Genomic DNA, 18,874 nt, shown 5'->3' with positions numbered 1-18,874 from the left:
AAGCACATCTCTAAACAGGGCCTCCATGGAGGCCGACTGGAGGTCATTCTCTTCAAATTAATTTTTCCGTTTGGAAGAAAGAAAGATAAAGGGTGAAATCAGAAAGCAAAGATGAAAGAAGTCAGTAGTTGCTAGATTCCTAGAACCACTGACAGCCCCCTTCCAAGTCCTGAACGCTATCAACCTACAGTCACCAGGTTTTATAGTCTTATAAACACCTTACAGAAATTCAGCCAAATCATGTAGAGTTTTCCTCAGTCACTACAGCATTGAGGATTTTAAAGGTAATTCAAAGGGTTTTACAAGCCCAACAAACAGAGCCATAAAAATGCCACTGGAAGGATATCCCATTTTGCAAAACTAGATTGTTCCATGTGCTGTCAGAGTCAGCGATCTCTAAGGCACACCTTGCAGGCAGGAGCGAGCAGCCCCAGACAGGGACAGCCAGGCCCGGGATGCTGGCAGAAGCAGTTCAGAGGATTTCTGGAGCTCATGCCACAACTGTTCCTGGTCCTGCAGCAATCCCAGGCACAGGCCATGGAGCAGTCCCAGGAAGGGCTGGAGGGAGAGGAACCCGGGAAGGCCCTGGTTGGCGGGTGCCTGGGATACCAAGCTCATCAATTATCCCTCTACCATGGGCCCAGAAGAGCGGCCCTCTGTGCCCTGACTCGGCCAGGGGCCCTGCGCCTGCGCCCCTGGAATGGAGATTCCACATCCGGGCTCTGATCTGAGCAGTACTAGTCACAGAGGGCGAGTCTCAGGGCTTTGGGTAAGGGAAGCTGGTCCCAGCTGGGTCTCCCTGCCGCTCTTCTCAGGGTCCCTTTCTGGTTGAAAACACTGGTTTCTGGACTCTCAGTTGTCTGGGTTCAAAGGCAGAATTGGGGCACAAGGCGGCGGGGTGCTTTGAGTCCAGACTGGACCGAGAAGCAGCCTAGGAACCCAAGCAGCCTAGGAACCCAAACAAGACCCACGTTTGGTGGTGTCCTGGGCAGCGTGAGGTATACACACACACACACACACACACACACACACACACACACCGGTGGGGGTGCAAAGGTGCCCAACCACGGGGGTTGTACAGATCCCCAAGAGACCTGAGTAAAGGCCTGGTTTCCTAGAGCCTCGCGCCCGCGCCTGCACCCTCGGGTGGAGGGATGCAAGGGGAGGAACAAGTCATGGCTTGGTCGGAGGGAAGGCCGCTGGCGGGAGTCCCGCATCCTTGTCACCGCCCCTCCCCGCGCGGGGCTGTCAGGTTTCCTGTTTGGAAGAAAATCCCAGCAAAATCCAACCAGGCAAAAAGGGGAGGAGGAACGAGCGAGGCCTAGGCGGCTGACAGCCCGGGCGCTGGGCTCCCTCGCGGGCCTGCTCTGGGTGCCCCTGCCCTCCCGTGCCCGCGGCTGGCGTTCGGGCGAGAGCCGGGCGGGTGGTCGGGTGAGCGGGCTGTGGTGCGCCCATTAATCTGCTGAGCGGGCGGGCGGGCTGGGGGCTGTTTGTAACTTTGCTGCCTCGGTCGCCGCGGTCCCCGGGGAGCGGGTTCCGGCGCTCGCTCCCATTGGCCGCCGCCGCGTCAGCTGGTGTGATTTGCTGCTGTCGCTTTTGGCGTTCGGCCATCCAGAAACAAACCAGTTCGATGACTACTAATAGTTATAGCCAGATGTACTAATACACAACAAATCACAGTCCTGCAGAGGGGTGCGCAAATGAATTCCTATTTTGTGAATCCCACTTTCCCCGGGAGCCTGCCCAGCGGCCAGGACTCCTTCCTGGGCCAGCTGCCCCTCTACCCGGCCGGCTATGACGCGCTGAGGCCCTTCCCGGCCTCGTACGGGGCGTCGAGCCTCCAGGACAAGACGTACACCTCACCTTGTTTCTACCAACAGTCCAATTCGGTCCTGGCCTGCAACCGGCCCTCCTACGAGTACGGGGCCTCGTGTTTCTACCCTGATAAGGACCTCAGTGGCGCCTCGCCCTCGGGCAGTGGCAAGCAGAGGGGCCCCGGGGACTACCTGCACTTTCCTCCCGAGCAGCAGTACAAACCCGACAGCAGCAGCGGGCAGGGCAAAGCCCTCCATGACGAAGGCACCGACCGGAAGTACACGAGCCCCGTTTACCCCTGGATGCAGCGGATGAACTCCTGCACGGGTAAGGCTTCTCCCTGTAGCCCCCTTCCCAGTGCCCACCCCTCCAAGGCAGAGGAGAGAGAGGGGGGAAAGGGTCAGAGACAGAGGAAGGAAGGAGAAAGCAATAGAGAAAAGGAGAGGATGTAGACAGTGAAATGGACAGGAAGAAAGGAAGGAAGGAGCAAGTTCCTTGGACTTTCCAAAGATTAAAACAAAACAAAACAAAAACCCCACCATTCCCAATGGGGCAATCAGGCCAGGACAGAGACAAGGCAGGATGCCAGTGTCCATGTAATGTGACTCCTTGGAGAAGGGTGGGGAGGGTGTCACTGTCACTTTTTGTTCCACCCATCACAAGGACAACCTGAAGAGAGAGGGGACAAGAATGAGGGAGACTGGATGGGAGGACACAGCTGGCCAAGCTGCATTCTGGTAGTCCCCTGCTTGGTCCCCAGGCTGAGAGGGCCTTCTGCATCCAGCACCAAGAACTTCACTTTGCCCCCCAACCCCCTCTCCTTTCGGCCCCTCTCAACCCCCACTAAGTAGAGGCCCCCATCTGGCCCCTCCCCTAGTGAGTGAGTCTCCCACAGCCTTGGAGGGCCACATCCCCAGCCTTAGGTTTGTTTTTATCCTTCCTCTCTCTGCCCCCTCCCTACTTCTCTCTTCCACTCAACTGCTCACCCAGAGCAAACTCCATTCTCCACCAGAGTCCGCTTGTGAGCCTCACCCCCCCCCCCACACACACACACGCACATACTCCTGGCCTGGGGGTGGGTGGGGGGCATGGCCCCCTTTTGGCACCAGAATCTACACCACCACCCAGTCCTACATTTCCAGAACTGTCCACAGCTCTGTCTCTTTGCCTCTGCTTTCCAATAACTCCACAGGGAATCTTTTCCCTTGGAGTAGGGCAGAATTCAATGCAGATTTTTTATAACTTCGTGTTTTGTTTCAAAATTTCTCTCTGTCTGTCTGTCTGTCTGTCTCTCTTCTGAGAGAGCTCAGTGGATTTACTATGAGGGGCCATATGACTTTGGGAGAGATTTCAAGCCTCTGACAGGGCTGAGCCTTTCTAACTTTCCCAGGAGCACACTGAGTCCTGGCTTGCAGGCCATGGAAAGGCCCTCCCAGAGGCCCGAGTGTGTGTTCCCAGCATCCACACTACCTGCAGGGCTGCACATGCACCCACTCCTAACACACACACACACACACACACACACACCACAAATCCACTGCTCCAGTGCCCTGAATGGAGAATGGTTATCCTATTCTTTCACTGGTAATGAATGCTTTTCTTAATCAACAGATTTTTCAAAAGCATCGACTGTCCACCTTAACTCGTTGTAGGCAAGGGGGAGGGGGTGTATCGCTTGGTATGAAATAAGCAGGTCCCTTCCAGTCCGTTTGTTGGCCAAAGATAAGGTGAGAGTGGAGATCAGGGATCTTCCAGGGAGACGCAGGGCACAGGGCAGGCTGGTTGGGCCGCTGAGACCTGGCGGGTCTGGCTTACCCGAGCCCGTGTCCCTTTCTGCCCGCAGGTGCTGTGTACGGAAGCCACGGTCGCCGAGGCCGCCAGACCTACACGCGCTACCAGACGCTGGAGCTGGAGAAGGAGTTCCACTTCAACCGCTACCTGACGCGGCGCCGCCGCATCGAGATCGCCAACGCGCTGTGCCTCACCGAGCGCCAGATCAAGATCTGGTTCCAGAACCGACGCATGAAGTGGAAGAAGGAGAATAAACTCCTCAATTCCACGCAGCCCAGCGGGGAGGACGGAGAGGCAAAGGCGGGCGAGTAGAAGCCTGGGCCAGGACCAGGACCAGGACTGGCCAGCGCCGCAACCTTCCTCAACTCTGCCCCCTTGCCCTCGCTGCTCCCCAACGTCTCCCGGCCTGCTCCCTTCTGGGGGCTGCAGCTTCAGGGGAAACCGGAGCTTTGCAAAGGTCTGAGCATTTCTTACAAAAACAAAAACCCAAACCACAAATACAAACAAAACCCACAAACACCCCGATTGGATCAGAGCGATTGGATCAGAGCTGGGGAGCGGGCCAGCGCTCCCACTGTGGACTCACAGCCCCTCTCTGCCCCTCAAGGTTGCCCAAAGCGCCTGCGGGGAGCCCCTGAATTCAGCCGGGCTCTTGTGCAAGCCTCTCTGCGTGGCCGAACTGCGAGCGCGGGTCTCCGTAAGAAAGCGCTCAGGCCGAGTCCCGTCTGGGGTCTGGGCGTCTCTGCCTCATTCCCAGGCCCACTAAATCCTGGAGGGCACCCCCAAGTCCGTTGCCTCTGGGAGGAAGCGGCCTAGGGACTGGGGCCCTCACCTTGCTGTGGCCTCCCAGGCGGCCCCCAGGCGGGAAAAATCCCGAGGAACAAAAGGGGTCCCCCGCAAGAGAGCTGAGCCTCTCGGGCCCGCAAGCAACCGCCAGTGGAAGAGAGGCAGCGTCAGCCCAGTGGAGCCAACCTGGGCCCGCCCGGGTGGAACCCTGCAGCTGGAGGAGCGACCCTCACCCGCCGACTCGCAGCTCTGGATTCCGGCTCCCCGGCTCCGACACAGCGCCGGCGCCGCCGCCACCACCGCGGTTTTAAGGACCTCGAGAGGGGGCCCTGGGCCATGGGAGAGGCTAGAGTCCAGGTTTCCAAACCTGCCAGGGGCGCCTGCGACGCCCGGTTGCCAGCGGGGAGCTCCCCCTTGCCTCTCGGCTATATGTGTGATTTACTTTCGTCCTCCACAGCCCAGAAAAACAAGCTCGGAGCTGCTAGACACTGTGCCGACATGTTTCCACTGGCGCCTTCACTTGACTCCTGGAGGTCTCCGCAAGACCCCAGTAACTCGGTCCACGGACTCCCAGATCCCAAACAGCCTCTGAGGCCGCGGGGAGCCCGGGCCCACTCGCTGGGTTCACTGAGAACCCGCCGACTTGGGGCCTGGCTGGCTGGAGGCAGGGGACCGGCTGGTGAAGGGTCTCCAGGCTGGATACTTAAGCAAATCAAATAGCAAGCTAATGACACGAAAAACCATATTTTCACGGAAAAAAAATCGGCTCTGGTCATACAAGTGTATGGGATTTGACCTCGTCTCGGAAAACAAACAAACAAAACACTGCACAAAAGCTATCTTTGCTAGACGCCTGTCGCTGCAGAGCGGCAGGGGCACCGTCCTTCATGCGTACACAAAAACAGAGCCGTAATGTAATTGTAGCTGCGGCTGCTGCGGGCAGGATTTATTTCTCCAGTTGGCTCAATGGCCTCCTCCCCACCCAGAAGGTGATATCTGTATTTTCAAATTTCAGACTGTCCCGCAGGACTGGCAAGCCCGAGCCCAACCTCGACAGGAAATCAGAGGGGCTGCAAAGCTGGGGAAATAAAGTTGTTGTAAATAACAAAATTCGAGTCACCGTCTCCCCCCAATCCTCTGCGTCCTCGCCGGGCGCACGATCGGCAGCTGACGGCCTCACAATTGGTACATCCTAATGGAACTGCGAGGGAAATGCAATAATTTTGCCATAATGGGCTGTAACCTCAATTCGACCCCGGCCCTTGCAGTCCGGGGTCGGAAGCGGGGCGTTGCGCCTGGCCTCCAGCGGGTGGCGCTCGAGTCCGACTGAACGGCGGCGGCGGACGACGGGCACGAGCCCGGGGCGCGCGCGCCACCCCTCTCGCCTCCACCCAACTCCCCCATTAGTGCACGAGTTTACCTCTAGAGGTCATCAGGCAGGATTTACGACTGGACAACAAAAGCACGTGATTCGAAGTCGTACCCCATATTTGGGTGCCTACGTAGGAGGGAACCAAGTACATGTCCCAGTCATTTCCATAATTCATCATAAATTGTGCAAGGGTGCTATAGACGCACAAACGACCGCGAGCCACAAATCAAGCACACATATCAAAAAACAAATGAGCTCTTATTTTGTAAACTCATTTTGCGGTCGCTATCCAAATGGCCCGGACTACCAGTTGCATAATTATGGAGATCATAGTTCCGTGAGCGAGCAATTCAGGGACTCGGCGAGCATGCACTCCGGCAGGTACGGCTACGGCTACAATGGCATGGATCTCAGCGTCGGCCGCTCGGGCTCCGGCCACTTTGGCTCCGGAGAGCGCGCCCGCAACTACGCGGCCGGCGCCAGCGCGGCGCCCGCCGAGCCCAGGTACAGCCAGCCGGCCACGTCCACTCACTCGCCTCCGCCCGACCCGCTGCCCTGCTCCGCCGTGGCCCCCTCGCCCGGCAGCGACAGCCATCACGGCGGAAAAAACTCCCTGGGCAACTCCAGCGGCGCCTCGGCCACCGCGGGCAGCACCCACATCAGCAGCAGAGAGGGGGTTGGCACGGCGTCCGGAGCCGAGGAGGACACCCCCGCCAGCAGCGAGCAGGCGAGCGCGCAGAGCGAACCGAGCCCGGCGCCGCCCAACCAACCCCAGATCTACCCCTGGATGCGCAAGCTGCACATAAGTCATGGTAACGCCAGTCTTTCTCTCGACCTCGCGGCCGCGGGGCGCGGCGCTCGGTTCCCCCTCTCCTCCGCTGCCCTCTCTGCCTGCCTCTCCCGCTCTCGCCTTCCCGGGCCCCGCCGAGCCTCTCCCGGCGGGCCTGCCTCCCTCCCCGGCTTCCCCTTTCCTCCTCTTCTCCGCAGCGCCCTGCGCCCTGTCAATGGGGGAGGGGGAAGCAGCGGCCGCTGCCCAGGCAAGTTTAGACGTTGGAGCGGAAAAGGCGAACCCCTTCTCTGGAACCCCAGAGCCTCGGAGCCCGCACCCCAGGCCGAGCAGCCGAGCAGGGCGCGGAGAGGTAGAGGGCAGCAGTAGGGGCCGTGAATCGGGCTTGTCAGGGCGGATAATTTATGAGGAGGGCTACGCTGGGGAAACAGCGTTACTAATTAGAGTCCCCGAAAAGGGGCTTGGGGGTGTGTGTAATGGAGGCGAGAGCCGGCGGGATTCTGAAGTTTGGGGGCAGGAGGGAGAGAGAGAAGGGAAGAAAAAGAAGAGCAGGCTGGAACCGGAGGCGGCTCCAGGGGCTGGAACTTTAAGGAGGGTGACCTGTAGGCCACTTGGGCGCTCAGGGAAAGAGCTGTGCTTCGGTGGTTTCTGAGCGGCGGGCAGCCTGGGAGGGATGTGCCCCTTGACTCAAGGCGCCCTGGGCAGGGCCAGAGAGGGCAGGAGAGGGGCGAGGGCAAGCCAGGGCGGTCCTCCCGGGACCGGGCTGGGGCCTCAGCTGAGCCAATTGTTCCCAGAGTCCAAATCGTATTGTTTTCTCTCTAGAAAGGAAGAGGGAAGGAAATTCGGGAGGGGTGGGCAGGCATGGAGGGAGGACTTGTTGAGCCTTTCGCCCACATCCCCCCCTACACCCCCGTTCACTTCTCAGGACCCTGGCTCGCCCATCTGGCGGACTTCAGAAGACAGGGGCTGAGGAGTTGGTGGCTAAACCGCTGACTTTTCTGTTGCAGACAACATAGGCGGCCCCGAAGGCAAAAGGGCCCGGACGGCCTACACGCGCTACCAGACCCTGGAGCTGGAGAAAGAATTCCACTTCAACCGGTACCTGACCCGCCGAAGGAGGATTGAAATAGCACATGCTCTTTGCCTCTCCGAGAGACAAATTAAAATCTGGTTCCAAAACCGGAGAATGAAGTGGAAAAAAGATAATAAGCTGAAAAGCATGAGCATGGCAGCGGCGGGAGGGGCCTTCCGCCCCTAAGTCTCTGAGCGTTGAACGTACTGAGCAGTATTAGCGGACCCGCATAGTGTCAGTTCTAAGGTGACTCTCTGAAACGCCCTTGTGTTCCTTCTGTGAAGAAGCCCTGTTCGCCTTGCCCTAATTCATCTTTTAATCATGAGCCTGTTTATTGCCATTATAGCGCCTGTATAAGTAGATCTGCTTTCTGTTCATCTCTTTGTCCTGAATGGCTTTGTCTTGAAAAAAATAGATGTTTTAACTTATTTATATGAAGCAAGCTGTTACTTGAAGTAACTATAACAAAAAAGAAAAGAGGAAAAAAACACATAAAAAGCCCCCCCTTGGACCTCGTTTAGTGCCAATGTTGTGTGTTGCACTAGAGTTGTTTAACTGTGCATGTGCGTGGAAGTGTTCCTGTCTCAATAGCTCCAAGCTGTTAAAGATATTTTTATTCAAACTACCTATATCCCCTGTGTAATTAATGCTGTTGTAGAGGTGACTTGATGAGACACAACTTAACTTGTTCGACGTGTAGTGACTAGTGACTCTGTGGCGAAAACTGTGACTCCAAGCGGTGTGTCCCTGCGTGCCTTTGTAGGACCCTTTGCACGAACTCTGGAAGTGGCTCTTATAAGCGCCGCTTCAGTGATGTATGTTTTTGTGAACAAAGTTACAAATATTGTCCAAGTCTGGCTGTTTAAACAAACTGTGATCAGCTTCTTTTTTTTTTGTATTTGTTTTTAAGGAAAAATACTGACTGGAAACAAACAAAAAAATAATAAACTTTCTATTGTAAGTTCTCTTGGTCTGGTTTGTGCCAACTAGTGGGCTGCTCGCTCTTTCTGCTTTTCTGCTTGCCTGTCTCTGTCCAGTCCTGGAAGCCCAGCCGGGGAGGGAGGCTACCTGAGCAGGCGGCCAGGGCCCAGGAGGCCTCAGCCCAACACCCTGACCCACCGCCTGGCCTCCTTCCCTCTGACCCCTCAGAAAGTTCAGGCAGAAAAAGGAAAATGCTGTAGGCCAGTCCAAAGCCCGAGTCCACCTGGCCCATCTCTGAGGAAACAAAGTTAACTTTCTGGAGGCAAAAAGAAGAGGAGGAGGAGGAGAAAGAAGGAGAGAGAACCTAGGGCTTTGTTCAAGGCCCTCAGGGCCCACACAGGTCCTGCCTCTCTCCTAGGGCCAGCTCTGGGCCTCCACTTGCTGTAAAGGCTGCTGGGCAAGGTGGTGGCCCCCAAACCCCCTACCCCTAACTCACCCGGCCACCCTTCCCTTCCAGGCACCTCACCCTGAACCCAGTTGGCTTTTTTTACTCCAATGAATGGGCCACAAATGGAAGTTACTTACCCCATCCTAGCTCGATTGGGAAACTCCTCACCGCTGCTAAAGCGCAACTAGAGATTTGCACATTTACGGACTGCTTACACTGATGCTGTCTTTCCTTTTAAAAGTTATAAAACAGTAAACTTTATAAGCCCCAGTTCCGGCTATATGACATTTGGGTGCCAAATGAATAGGGTTTTGTCTATGAATTAGATCGTAAAATCATCCATAGCGCAGACAGATCGGCTTACTGGCTATAAAACGTCACGTGGGGCCATTAAAGTAAGTTTTATGGTTTTGGGGAGTTGACATCCAACATTATATACCACATAACATATAATCTCACTGACGCTGGACTCCATTTGACTCTTTTGCAGGCTACGTGTGCCTCCTGGTCATTCAAATTGTCAATTTTAGGTCCAGAAGTGTCCAAAACCACAAGTTCTCAAAACTCTGAAAAAATGCCTCCCTTCGAGTTAAGGTAAGCTCGCTTTCCTGAGCGCTTTCCAGTTTATGTGTACTCTGAGAACTTTCTCCCTCGCTGTCTTTCTTGCTTGGCTTCCAGAACCCCCGAGGCGATCTCTCCATTCAAAAGAGGGGAGAGCAAACTTTTCCGCCGGGCGAAGGCACCGCGGCGCACCGCGCTGGTGGCCGCCCCGCATCCTCAGGCCTAACTTTAATTGCAGCACCGCCGCCGATGTTAATGACTTCCGCTGCTCTCGCTGGCCAGCCAGGAGATGATTTTTGCGTGTGAATGGGTCTGTGTGGTGAGACTTGGCAGGGTGGCCGCGTCCCGGGCCGTCCCCCGCCCCCCACAGTGGCCCGGCCAGGTCTCGGGTCTTTGGGGGTCGTGGAACCCTAGGGTGGGGGCTGGGAGACGACGGGGGCGCGGGCTGCGGGCGCCAAGGGCCGCGCGGCGCTGGGGCGTTGGAAAGAAAGACCGAGAGGGGCCGAGGCGGACTGGCGGGATTCCTTACGGGGCTGCGGCAGTATGTCTTCGGGGCTGGGGTCATTTGGCAGGGCTAGATTGAGGCGGCGGCCTTCGGGGCCGAGCTTCAGACTGGCTCGCGAGCGATGGAGGGTGGCAGAGGCCAGCCAGGCGCAGGTTGGGACCCAGGGTGACGAGGCCCAGCCGAGCGTCGAGGCCACTTCGAGTGACCAGGGGACCCCCACCTGGGGAGTAAGGGGGGTCTCAGAACCCCCTCCCCCGCAACCGGGCCTAGGCCCCTGAACCTTGGTTGCCTACACGTTCTTTCTACATCGGTGCGGCTGTTCTCACCCGCCCGCCCGTGAGTCTGAAGCAATAAACTTTATGGCCGGATTTAGCTTTAGTCTTTGAATCCCCAGGCTAAATGAAAGGAGTTTAAAGCCCTTTCTTTTCTTCCGCCTGGCTTTTCTTCCCCCTCTCTTGGTTCCGTTTCCTCTCCTCCTCTGTAGACTTTAAACTTCTAAGCACAGGACCCCCAAAAGGCAATTTAGGCTTCCTCCTAGATAGCATTAAAGAGTAGAGAAATGTACTCTCTCAACATTTAAACAAATTCTTTCTCTTCCCTCTAGCGCTCTGAAGTATGAGGGGAAATCGAGGTGCCATCGATGCCCCAACTTAAAAGTCCCCAGAGCTATTAGGTTGTTTTTCCTGACACGTTATAAAGGGTAGTTTAGGGAAGAAGCCCGGTCGTTTGTCAGTAGGAGATTTCCACCTTTCTTTTGTTAGCTGCTCTTTCCGTTTGAACCCAGGAAATTAACATAATCTATGATTTCCAAAACAGGCTCCCAAATTGCACCAAGGGGTGAAGGAGAGTGAAATAAAAAATTTTTTCCTGGGTACAATTCAGGCCTGACCCCAGCCATCTCTTCCTGCCTCAGCCTTCCAAGCTCTGCAGTGGCAAATTCTGGGATGAGGAGTCCTGGGGCCTGGGGACTTTCTCCTTCTGGATGGGTACCCCCAGAAATCCAGCAAATCTCGCCCCATCTTTCTGAGCAATGAAGTCCAAATTTCCAATGGACTCAGTTGTGAAACAAGCAAACAAAAAAAGCCAGATCCCTCTGTCTCCAAATACTTTTTGCTTTAATTTTTTGCAACTTCTCATTGGTGAAGATATGTACCAACTAATTAAAGTGAAATTGATAAAAAGTATAGATATGCACCAACTGTTTTATTGTGAGGAACTCCCCCCCTCTTCACACATACACGCATTCAACATAGGTCCAGCAGATGTTCCAGAAATCACAGGGTTGGGAAGCAAAACCTGGGAAGCTTTTCTGCAAACCCCAGCCCTCTCACAACTTGTAGTTTTGATGAACAGTGGCGAAGGCAGACTGTGTTGTGTATAACCTGCTAGGGTGACCACTGCATTTTCAGCATCTGGGAAGATGTGTCCGCACATCTCCGTGGACACCAGAAGTTGAATGTCTATTTGAGTGTGGGTTCCCTGTCATCGTCATCTGATGGATCCGTGGTGAGAAGTCTGAAGTCTTTGTTGTGTTGCTCTGAGGTTTGGATTCTTATTGGAAAACTTTAGCTCAGGGTTCTGTTTTAGCTACTCATTGGTGATCTTGCTTGAGTTCTGATGGAAAGTAGAAGCACAGAAAAGAGTGAGAAGGACACAGGTAGGTTAGTTTGAGGACCTTGGGAAGGGAAGCAGTCCGTACCATCCAGCGGCCACATGCAGCTCTGGGGGCTTAGGATTGGGCAAAAAGACTCCCTGACATCACACAACTTAGGGGATCTCTCTCATGAGTCAAAAAAGTCACAAGTATTGTCAGCGTGCTTATTTGCGTGGGTTTTCATCCTTGTAAGACTTGAGGAGAGTTTCAAAGACCAACTCGACCCACATGGCGTTGAATGACTTAAAAAAAATTCAGTGCCCAGTCAGACGCCTGTGATTGTTGTTGGAGGATATTCCCGCCCCTCCCACCTTTCTTCCTATTTTTATAGGAAGCGTACTCCACAGGATGACTGGTTATGTGTTACATTTGTAGAGAAGTTATTCTCCTTGTGCTTTCTTTCTATTTTGGTTTTGTTTTGTTGTTTGCTGAAGAACTTACTTAGGGGGGTGGGGGGACCAATTGCTTCATGAAGACATCCAGCCTGAAGGGGCGGCAGAAATGTCTGTGCTCCTTGTCCTATAAAAGAAGACAGCAGCGCCCATCAATGTGGTGGGCCCTGTTTGTTCCCACAAACCCAAGAGAATATTTCCTGAACTATAAATATAACAGGAAGCTTCTGCTCACACTTACTTAGGGGTTTAGTGGGGTTTCTGTGGTCTAATTTCACAATATTTTGCCAAAGATTCCTTTTCTACTGCTCATTCTCCTGCTTCATTGTTGGAGATGCTGGGAGAGCAAGACAGCATTTCCTCCCAGAATGGAGTTGTATTCATCTGTGGGCAGGAGCTGAATCTTTCTAGCAAAAATAGTTAGTCCTATCATGAAAAGTGATCTATGAACGAGGGAAAGGGTTGATTTCTGTGTGTGTGTTTCAGCTGAATAGCTGCCTTTCTCAGGCTCAGCCCAGCCTTGGCTCCAAGGGTCAGGCGTGGCTTGCCCACTTAGGAGAGTGCATAGAGTATAGCGCACTGGGGCTCCATCCCTCTGGTTGCCTGCGAAGGGGGACTTTCCTTCAAGCCAATGGCAAATCTACACATGGGACTCCCAGGCAGGGTTGAGGGGGTCAGTCCAGGCTTCCACCCACCAAGAAGAGGGAATCTACAGTCCTTACCCTTCTAAGTACCCCAATGGGAGGCTCCAGGAGCCAGGTTTGTTTTGCATGGTGTTCTTGACAAAGAAATCTGTCCTTTTCCTGGCAGGTCCCCTTCCCACAAACTAGGCTTTTCAATAATAATAATATTTGTTATGAAGGTTATTGGGTAATTATTGCGATTTTGTGAAGCAGCCTTTGCTTGAGGTGAAGTCTGTCATCGCCTAACAAATGACGCCCACGCAGTTCACTGCCGGGTTAAGTAAATGCAGAGAAGATAAATCTGCACACCCTATGAATCGCCAGCAGAGCACGCTTTAGTACAAGTTCACAGTCAACCGTCTGCCTGGGCCAGCTCGCCCAACAATTAAGGCCAGTGTCTTTATTTTTAAATAAAAGGAAAAGTGGCTTCAATGCCCACTGCCCACTTTCTCCCCATCTCTCCTTGCCTTTCACTTTTTGCAAGGTTCCCCACCCCATCCCAAGGATTCTCCAGATCCGTGCAATCACCCAGTGATTTCAAGTTACCCTCATTCCTATCTAAGCCCCGGCAAAAAGAGATGGGAGACTAATTTGACAGGAAATACAGTTCCAAACGCAGAAAAAAAGGAGGGGGGGGGAATCCCATTCACTCTCTCATTCCAAAAGGCAGTAGTGGAGAAGCAGGGCGTCCCTGAGCTCCTAGGGGGCCCCTTCCCCCTGAAAGAAGAAGCACAGCTTTGTGTATCTTTGTGGTTAGTGCATTACAACTGCAGGTCAAAAAGTTGAGGGTCAAAAGTTTATGTTATGCAGCACTCTTAGTCATCTGCCCAGACAGAGTTTGATGTCAATGTTAGCGCGCGATCTTGACTATCAGCACAAAAGATAAAATGGCTCGGAGTGACGCGTGTACCACGGTATGGACTCCGGGTGAACTCTAGTGGTTGAATGACCTCAATTACGGAGGAAAGGATAGAAAATTCCTCTTTCCAAGAGTAATACACGCTGTATTTCATCTTGAATGATCGCTCCCATTCGGAGGGAAGAGCAGCAGGTAAATCGGCATAGATTGCGGAAACAGCAACCAACACCTTTCCATGTAGGAGAACCAAGGTTTGTCTCAAAACAAACCAAAAAATGCTCAAAACAGAACTGTGAACCCTTAGAAACTGATAAAGCAAGTTTGCAATGTTCCGTGATAGCTTCCAAGGCAAGGGGATGGGACCAGAAACATCCTTTAGTTAGTTAGTTAGTTAGTTAAGGTTTTGATTAGCCAGGACAGCTCCCCACCCCCTTTCCTTTTCTTCCTTTGGAAACTCCATGCATTAGAAGGTGTGTGAGAACTTGGTCAAACACAGGTACTTCTTTCAAAATGTATTCTTCACAATTTTCAAAATTAGAGAATGCTTCCCCTGGATCCTACTGGAGGTGGGGGTGGGGTGGGGGTGGGGATTTCTCAGAGTTGAGGCAAGAGGAGAGGAGGGAGAAGCCCTCTCAAAGGGGGCAGCATTCTTGCCCCCCTCCTCCAAGGGAAAAATGTTGCTCGGGCCATGAAATTGGCCCCGTTTCTTGAATATGTCCCCCTATTATCTGAATGCATGAGAAATGATGCAATCTGTCAGTGAATAACTGAAACACAGAGACTATGCCACTTGATCAGCAAGGTGAAGTCCACAAATGCCCTGGCACCCTATAAAATGGCCATGGCTGAGTGCCATTCTCCAGAAAATCCTTTAAAAATACCTTTGGAAGAAGAGTTAAGGGAACAGGAGGGACACCACGAAGCGTGAAGACTGGCAGCGTGGGGGAAGAAAGAACAGTGGATTAAGGAAGCCGACTAGAACCACACCTTGTGTTGTGCTAGTTGCACTTGGAGAGCTAAACAATGTTTTATTTTTCATACAGATAGATTAGCTGTAAGTGTTGAGGGCATTAGAATCTGTTTTTCTGGGGGACGCAGCATTTCCCTTTTTAAATTTTTTTTAGCATTTCCTTTTCTATGCATTGACCTCCAAAGTGATCCATCTAGGAAAAGAGGAGAAATATATATATGTTTTCCAAACGCTGGAAACGAGATCATACTACTGCTCAAAATGTAGGATGTTTAAGATCATCTCAATGTCTTCTGGTTGGCTGGATTGAACAGTGCCAAGTATGTTCAATGGCAAAGTAAATATTTCCTAAACACTGCCTTCATGGTAGCAATCAGGGTGCTTCCACTGTGCAATGTGTAAAGTTTTCACTCTGGCCAAGAGCTTGAAGCCAAATGGGGGTTTGCCAGATGAGAATAGAAGAAAAGAGACAACTGTACTGGTGGCTGGTTCCGCAGTGAAAACTGTTCACCACGTCTGAGCTAGGGAACTGGAGCAAGTGGAAACCCTCCTTGTTACTCCCCAAGACAATCAGGGTCTCTTCCAGGAAACCTTTTTGATTGCTGTTTGTGTATGTGTTAGTTAAACAAAAACGCATGTCGTGTCTTGGAAATACAGCTTCAATAATCATAGAGGCAGCCTGGAACATCTTTAAATGAAAAGAAAACGGTACCTGTGGAAGTTATTGTTTTAGAGTGTCTACATTTTTATTCGGAGATTTCCTATCTTTAGGCCTCTCAGACAATCCTGGTCAAAACACATGTATAATATTGTAATGTAAATTTCAATCCCAGGCCTGGCTTGTGTTTGTTATTTTAAACTACTGCAAGGAAATTGCCTCCAAACAATGAATTGGTTAGATGACTGATAAAGTGTTAGCCTTCTAAAATCTTATGCCTATAGTGTAGGTGGGGGTGAGCTGGGGGGGGGGGTTGGGAATGCCCTCCAATGCCATCACCAGGCATTTTGAAATTCAGCCATTCCCTGTTTGTTCCAGAGAGCCGCTCTTGAGATAAACAGTCTGGGGGACTCGTGCTCTAAAGAACAAAGGACAAATACAGTCAATACATTCCATACCGTTTACATTTCCTTTGCTTTCCCCCCTTGGTTTTCCCTGAGAAGTAGTGACCTGGGCAAAGCACCCTGCTCTCTAAAAGACACTGTATAGACCTTTTAGAAGCGCAAAGTCCAAGGGCGAGGTGAACTTCAGGTCAGCGCGTCTAACAAATATGAAAATGTCGGCTGGTGAAGGGCGCGCCTTGTGATTTAACAAAGACTGTCAATGTGTAAGATTAATAAGAAACAAAATGCACACGGTGTCACTGTTCGGTCACTTTGAAACTTGGGACAGGGTTGCATTCAAGAGGGAAGGCTGTTCCAAATATATTCAAAATGATTCAAATCAGATTCAAACCAGGCTGCAAACGCTGCCTCCTCTTGCCCTCCCTCTCCCTCAGACTCCCTCCACTCTCCTTCTCCATCTGGGATGCGAGGACATGATGGAAAGTTATTTCACTTAATGGGATTTTAAGAAAGCTTTTGTTGGGGATATATGTTATTCCTGCATGTGGAAATGAGCAAATGTGCTTACTAGTTGCCCCAGCAAATAGCGCTTTCACCCCGCTTGGGACTGTAGCCAGTTGGTGTGCGAAGATTAGCACGCTACCTCTCTGCTCCGTTTCTGAGCGCCCCATCTTTGCTCGGGTGAGATGCTGCTAGTAAACTTCAGGTCCTTTATTAATTGGGTTAGTTTCTTTCTGGCATGACTTTGGTGTCTGGGGCCTTATGTTAAGGCAAGAGGTGTTTCTTAATGTTTTTCAAAAGGTTATTTGATTCAATGGAATGATGCTATGGCTTGCAAAGGGAGATTATAGAAGGATGCGAAAAGGTAGTGAGATTGTTTATTACAGCCATAAATCTTGCAGTAAAATGTCAAAATGTCGGTGTGTAAGATAACACTTGGTGGTCCTGGCTCCGTTTGTGTTTATGATAGGAACCACAAAGACAAGTTACAGGCCTTGGGGGATTCTGTATAAGCCCATCTTCCTAAAGCAATAGAACCACATGAAACGCAGGCACAGTTAACTCCTTTAGGTTAGCCATATACAAAACAGGGCCAGCGACTTGTTAATAGCTAAAAATAGAAACTCAGTAGGAGGTTCTGAGGACAAACGACAATGACTTTTGTATTTTAGTGTGTGTAAATAATATTAAGCAGACATGGTTCAGCCTTACTACTCAAGGCTGATGACATGAGGAGGGCAAGATTTCCTTGTTGTGGTTTTTCTCCCTCTGATGCTTAAAGATCTAGCCCAGATTTGTAATATATATCATAAACCGTGTATAATATATGTTCACATAATTTATATATGTATTTTTTTCTTGCTGTAGAAACTGGTGTAGGCAGTAGCTGTGGGTTAGCTTCCCCCTACCCCCCAAATCTAGAGAGGGAATCTAAAGATTATACTCAGCACTGATTTCTATTTGTGGCTCAGATTTCATTAAAAAAATTTTTTTCAGGGTGCACCACATCAATGGACAGCAGTCTACATACACACACACACACACAGAGTGCAAAACCTCTTTGTAGCACTTCAGGGTAATTCCAGTTAGAAAGCTAACATGATCCCTTTTTTAACCTCTTTTCTTAAATTAGTTTAAAGATTAGTCTCATATAATAGGCTTTATGTGTCTAAGCATTAAATGACTATCCATCAAATGGATATATCCTAGCATTTAGTAACTCCTATGAGTAACTGATATAAATGAAGATAGGATTGACACTCCTTTTGAAGTGTCTCCAGGCTTAGGCTATAACTTTCCTTGTCTGCAGTCCCGATTCAGTTGTGAAAAGGCTGTTTATACTGTTCTTTAAAAAAATCAACCAAGGTGCACCAGCTGAAAAACTCGTGCTTTGCATGTCCATATGAAAGTATTTTTAGTATGATGATGATGCTAGTTTGCACTGCTTAAATCTGGGCTGTAAAGTAAAGGGTATAGGTGTGCTTGTGACGCAGGAAAGGAAAATAACACAGCACAAATAAGGCATCAGTATTTACTTCAGAGATCAACATTAGGTGGAATTAATAAGTAATTTATTTGTTAATAATGACGTAATTAGTTTACCCATCAAATTTCAATTACTGAATGGCAGGCAACAGTTCCCTCTCTCCCCTTTCCGGCACTCCTGCTATCGTTAATATGCTAATTCAAAAAATTATCGCCTGTCCTGCAAATAAACCTGGAACCTGAGAATGCAGCAGTTAAAAGAGAAAACAAAAATCTTCATTTGTAAAGTCCTGCCAGCGACCAGGCTGTGCGCTGGGTGAAACCTGTCCTTGGCGCGTTCGGAGGTGGGTGGGTAGGATGGTTCTGAAATAGGAAGTTGTTGATGTCCAAGCTGGGTTTTGCAGAGGCGTCGCAATCTGTCCAGGGCCGCCCCGCCTCTGGGCCACCTTCGCTCTCACAATAGCACACGCGGGTGTGTTAGCTCTCACATCAACACCTCCATCAAATGAGATGCTGTTAGTAAGGCTCAACATTTTTAAAAGGGAAAACTAAAACAAAAACAAATGACTGGTTCTATTTTTAAAAGAAGAGAAAATGCCCAGCCGGTCATATTGAAAAGGCCTCCGTTAAATGACAGTGCCAATTTCTCTGGGCTGCGCGCCCACCCACCGGTTTGGGGCTCCAGCGGGGGGCGGGGTGGGGTTCTTAACACCGGAGCTCTCAGACTCGGGGCGCAGGGTGTTGGGAAGGGGGTGTGAGGGTAAAAACAACAACAAACGATGTCAACCTTTTTCGTTTTATTCCTGGCCCAGGTTCAGGATGGTTCCTTGGTCTGGGTACCTTTCCTGGAGCTGGCCTCGAACCTGGAGGGCGCCAAACAAAAAAGAGCTGGGGCTCGAGGTCTGTGTTGGGCCCCTGGCCAGGCGAAAGACTGCCCTCCACCCCCACCCCGAGGCCTAGGCCAGGGTCCGGGTAAGCGGAGGGACTGTCCGGCCAGGGCGTCCAAGAAGACCAGCAGTCAGGGGGGCACTTCGAATTCCTAGCGATACTCAAAGTTGAGGGGCTGGGGCACCCAAATGCTTCTCCCTCCCACTGCCCCTGGGGCGACCAGCAGCATCTATCACGCGCCCGCGCGCTTCCTGATCCGGGTCCGCGCGCGCGGCGCGCCCATTGGCTGAGACGGGCCACGTGGGCGAGGCTCTGGGCGCGC

General features: G+C 51.7%; 3 protein-coding genes across 3 annotated transcripts in view; all 3 read left to right on the top strand.

Annotated features, from left to right (window-relative positions):
* Nucleotides 1–1,566: 1,566 nt before the first annotated feature.
* On the top strand, nt 1,567–4,006 carry HOXA6 (homeobox A6). Its single transcript, XM_004702737.3, has 2 exons — nt 1,567–2,142; nt 3,659–4,006. Exons 1-2 carry the CDS (start codon nt 1,701–1,703, stop codon nt 3,916–3,918), a joined length of 702 nt encoding a protein of 233 aa, XP_004702794.1. The 5' UTR covers nt 1,567–1,700; the 3' UTR covers nt 3,919–4,006.
* Nucleotides 4,007–5,815: 1,809 nt separating this feature from the next.
* On the top strand, nt 5,816–8,543 carry HOXA5 (homeobox A5). The gene is made up of 2 exons (XM_004702736.3): nt 5,816–6,576; nt 7,559–8,543. Exons 1-2 carry the CDS (start codon nt 6,015–6,017, stop codon nt 7,807–7,809), a joined length of 813 nt encoding a protein of 270 aa, XP_004702793.1. The 5' UTR covers nt 5,816–6,014; the 3' UTR covers nt 7,810–8,543.
* Nucleotides 8,544–18,443: 9,900 nt separating this feature from the next.
* HOXA4 (homeobox A4) overlaps nt 18,444–18,874 on the top strand; it is a 2,787-nt gene continuing 2,356 nt past the window's right edge. The window contains exon 1 of the mRNA XM_004702849.2: nt 18,444–18,636. Coding sequence (XP_004702906.1) covers nt 18,444–18,636 — 193 coding nt within the window. The remainder of the gene's footprint in view (nt 18,637–18,874) is intronic.

This window comes from Echinops telfairi, unplaced genomic scaffold (genome assembly GCF_000313985.2).
Source record: "Echinops telfairi isolate 266 unplaced genomic scaffold, ASM31398v2 ScPeMD7_23;HRSCAF=83, whole genome shotgun sequence".
NCBI lineage: Eukaryota > Metazoa > Chordata > Mammalia > Afrosoricida > Tenrecidae > Echinops > Echinops telfairi.
This window is presented reverse-complemented; position numbering and strand designations above follow the sequence as displayed.

Coding starts and splice junctions, on each gene's coding strand:
- HOXA6 (XM_004702737.3), top strand. CDS start 1,701: ATGAATTCCTATTTTGTGAATCCCACTTTCCCCGGGAGCCTGCCCAGC. Junction 2,143..3,658: donor GCGGATGAACTCCTGCACGG/GTAAGGCTTCTC, acceptor TTCTGCCCGCAG/GTGCTGTGTACGGAAGCCAC.
- HOXA5 (XM_004702736.3), top strand. CDS start 6,015: ATGAGCTCTTATTTTGTAAACTCATTTTGCGGTCGCTATCCAAATGGC. Junction 6,577..7,558: donor CAAGCTGCACATAAGTCATG/GTAACGCCAGTC, acceptor TTTCTGTTGCAG/ACAACATAGGCGGCCCCGAA.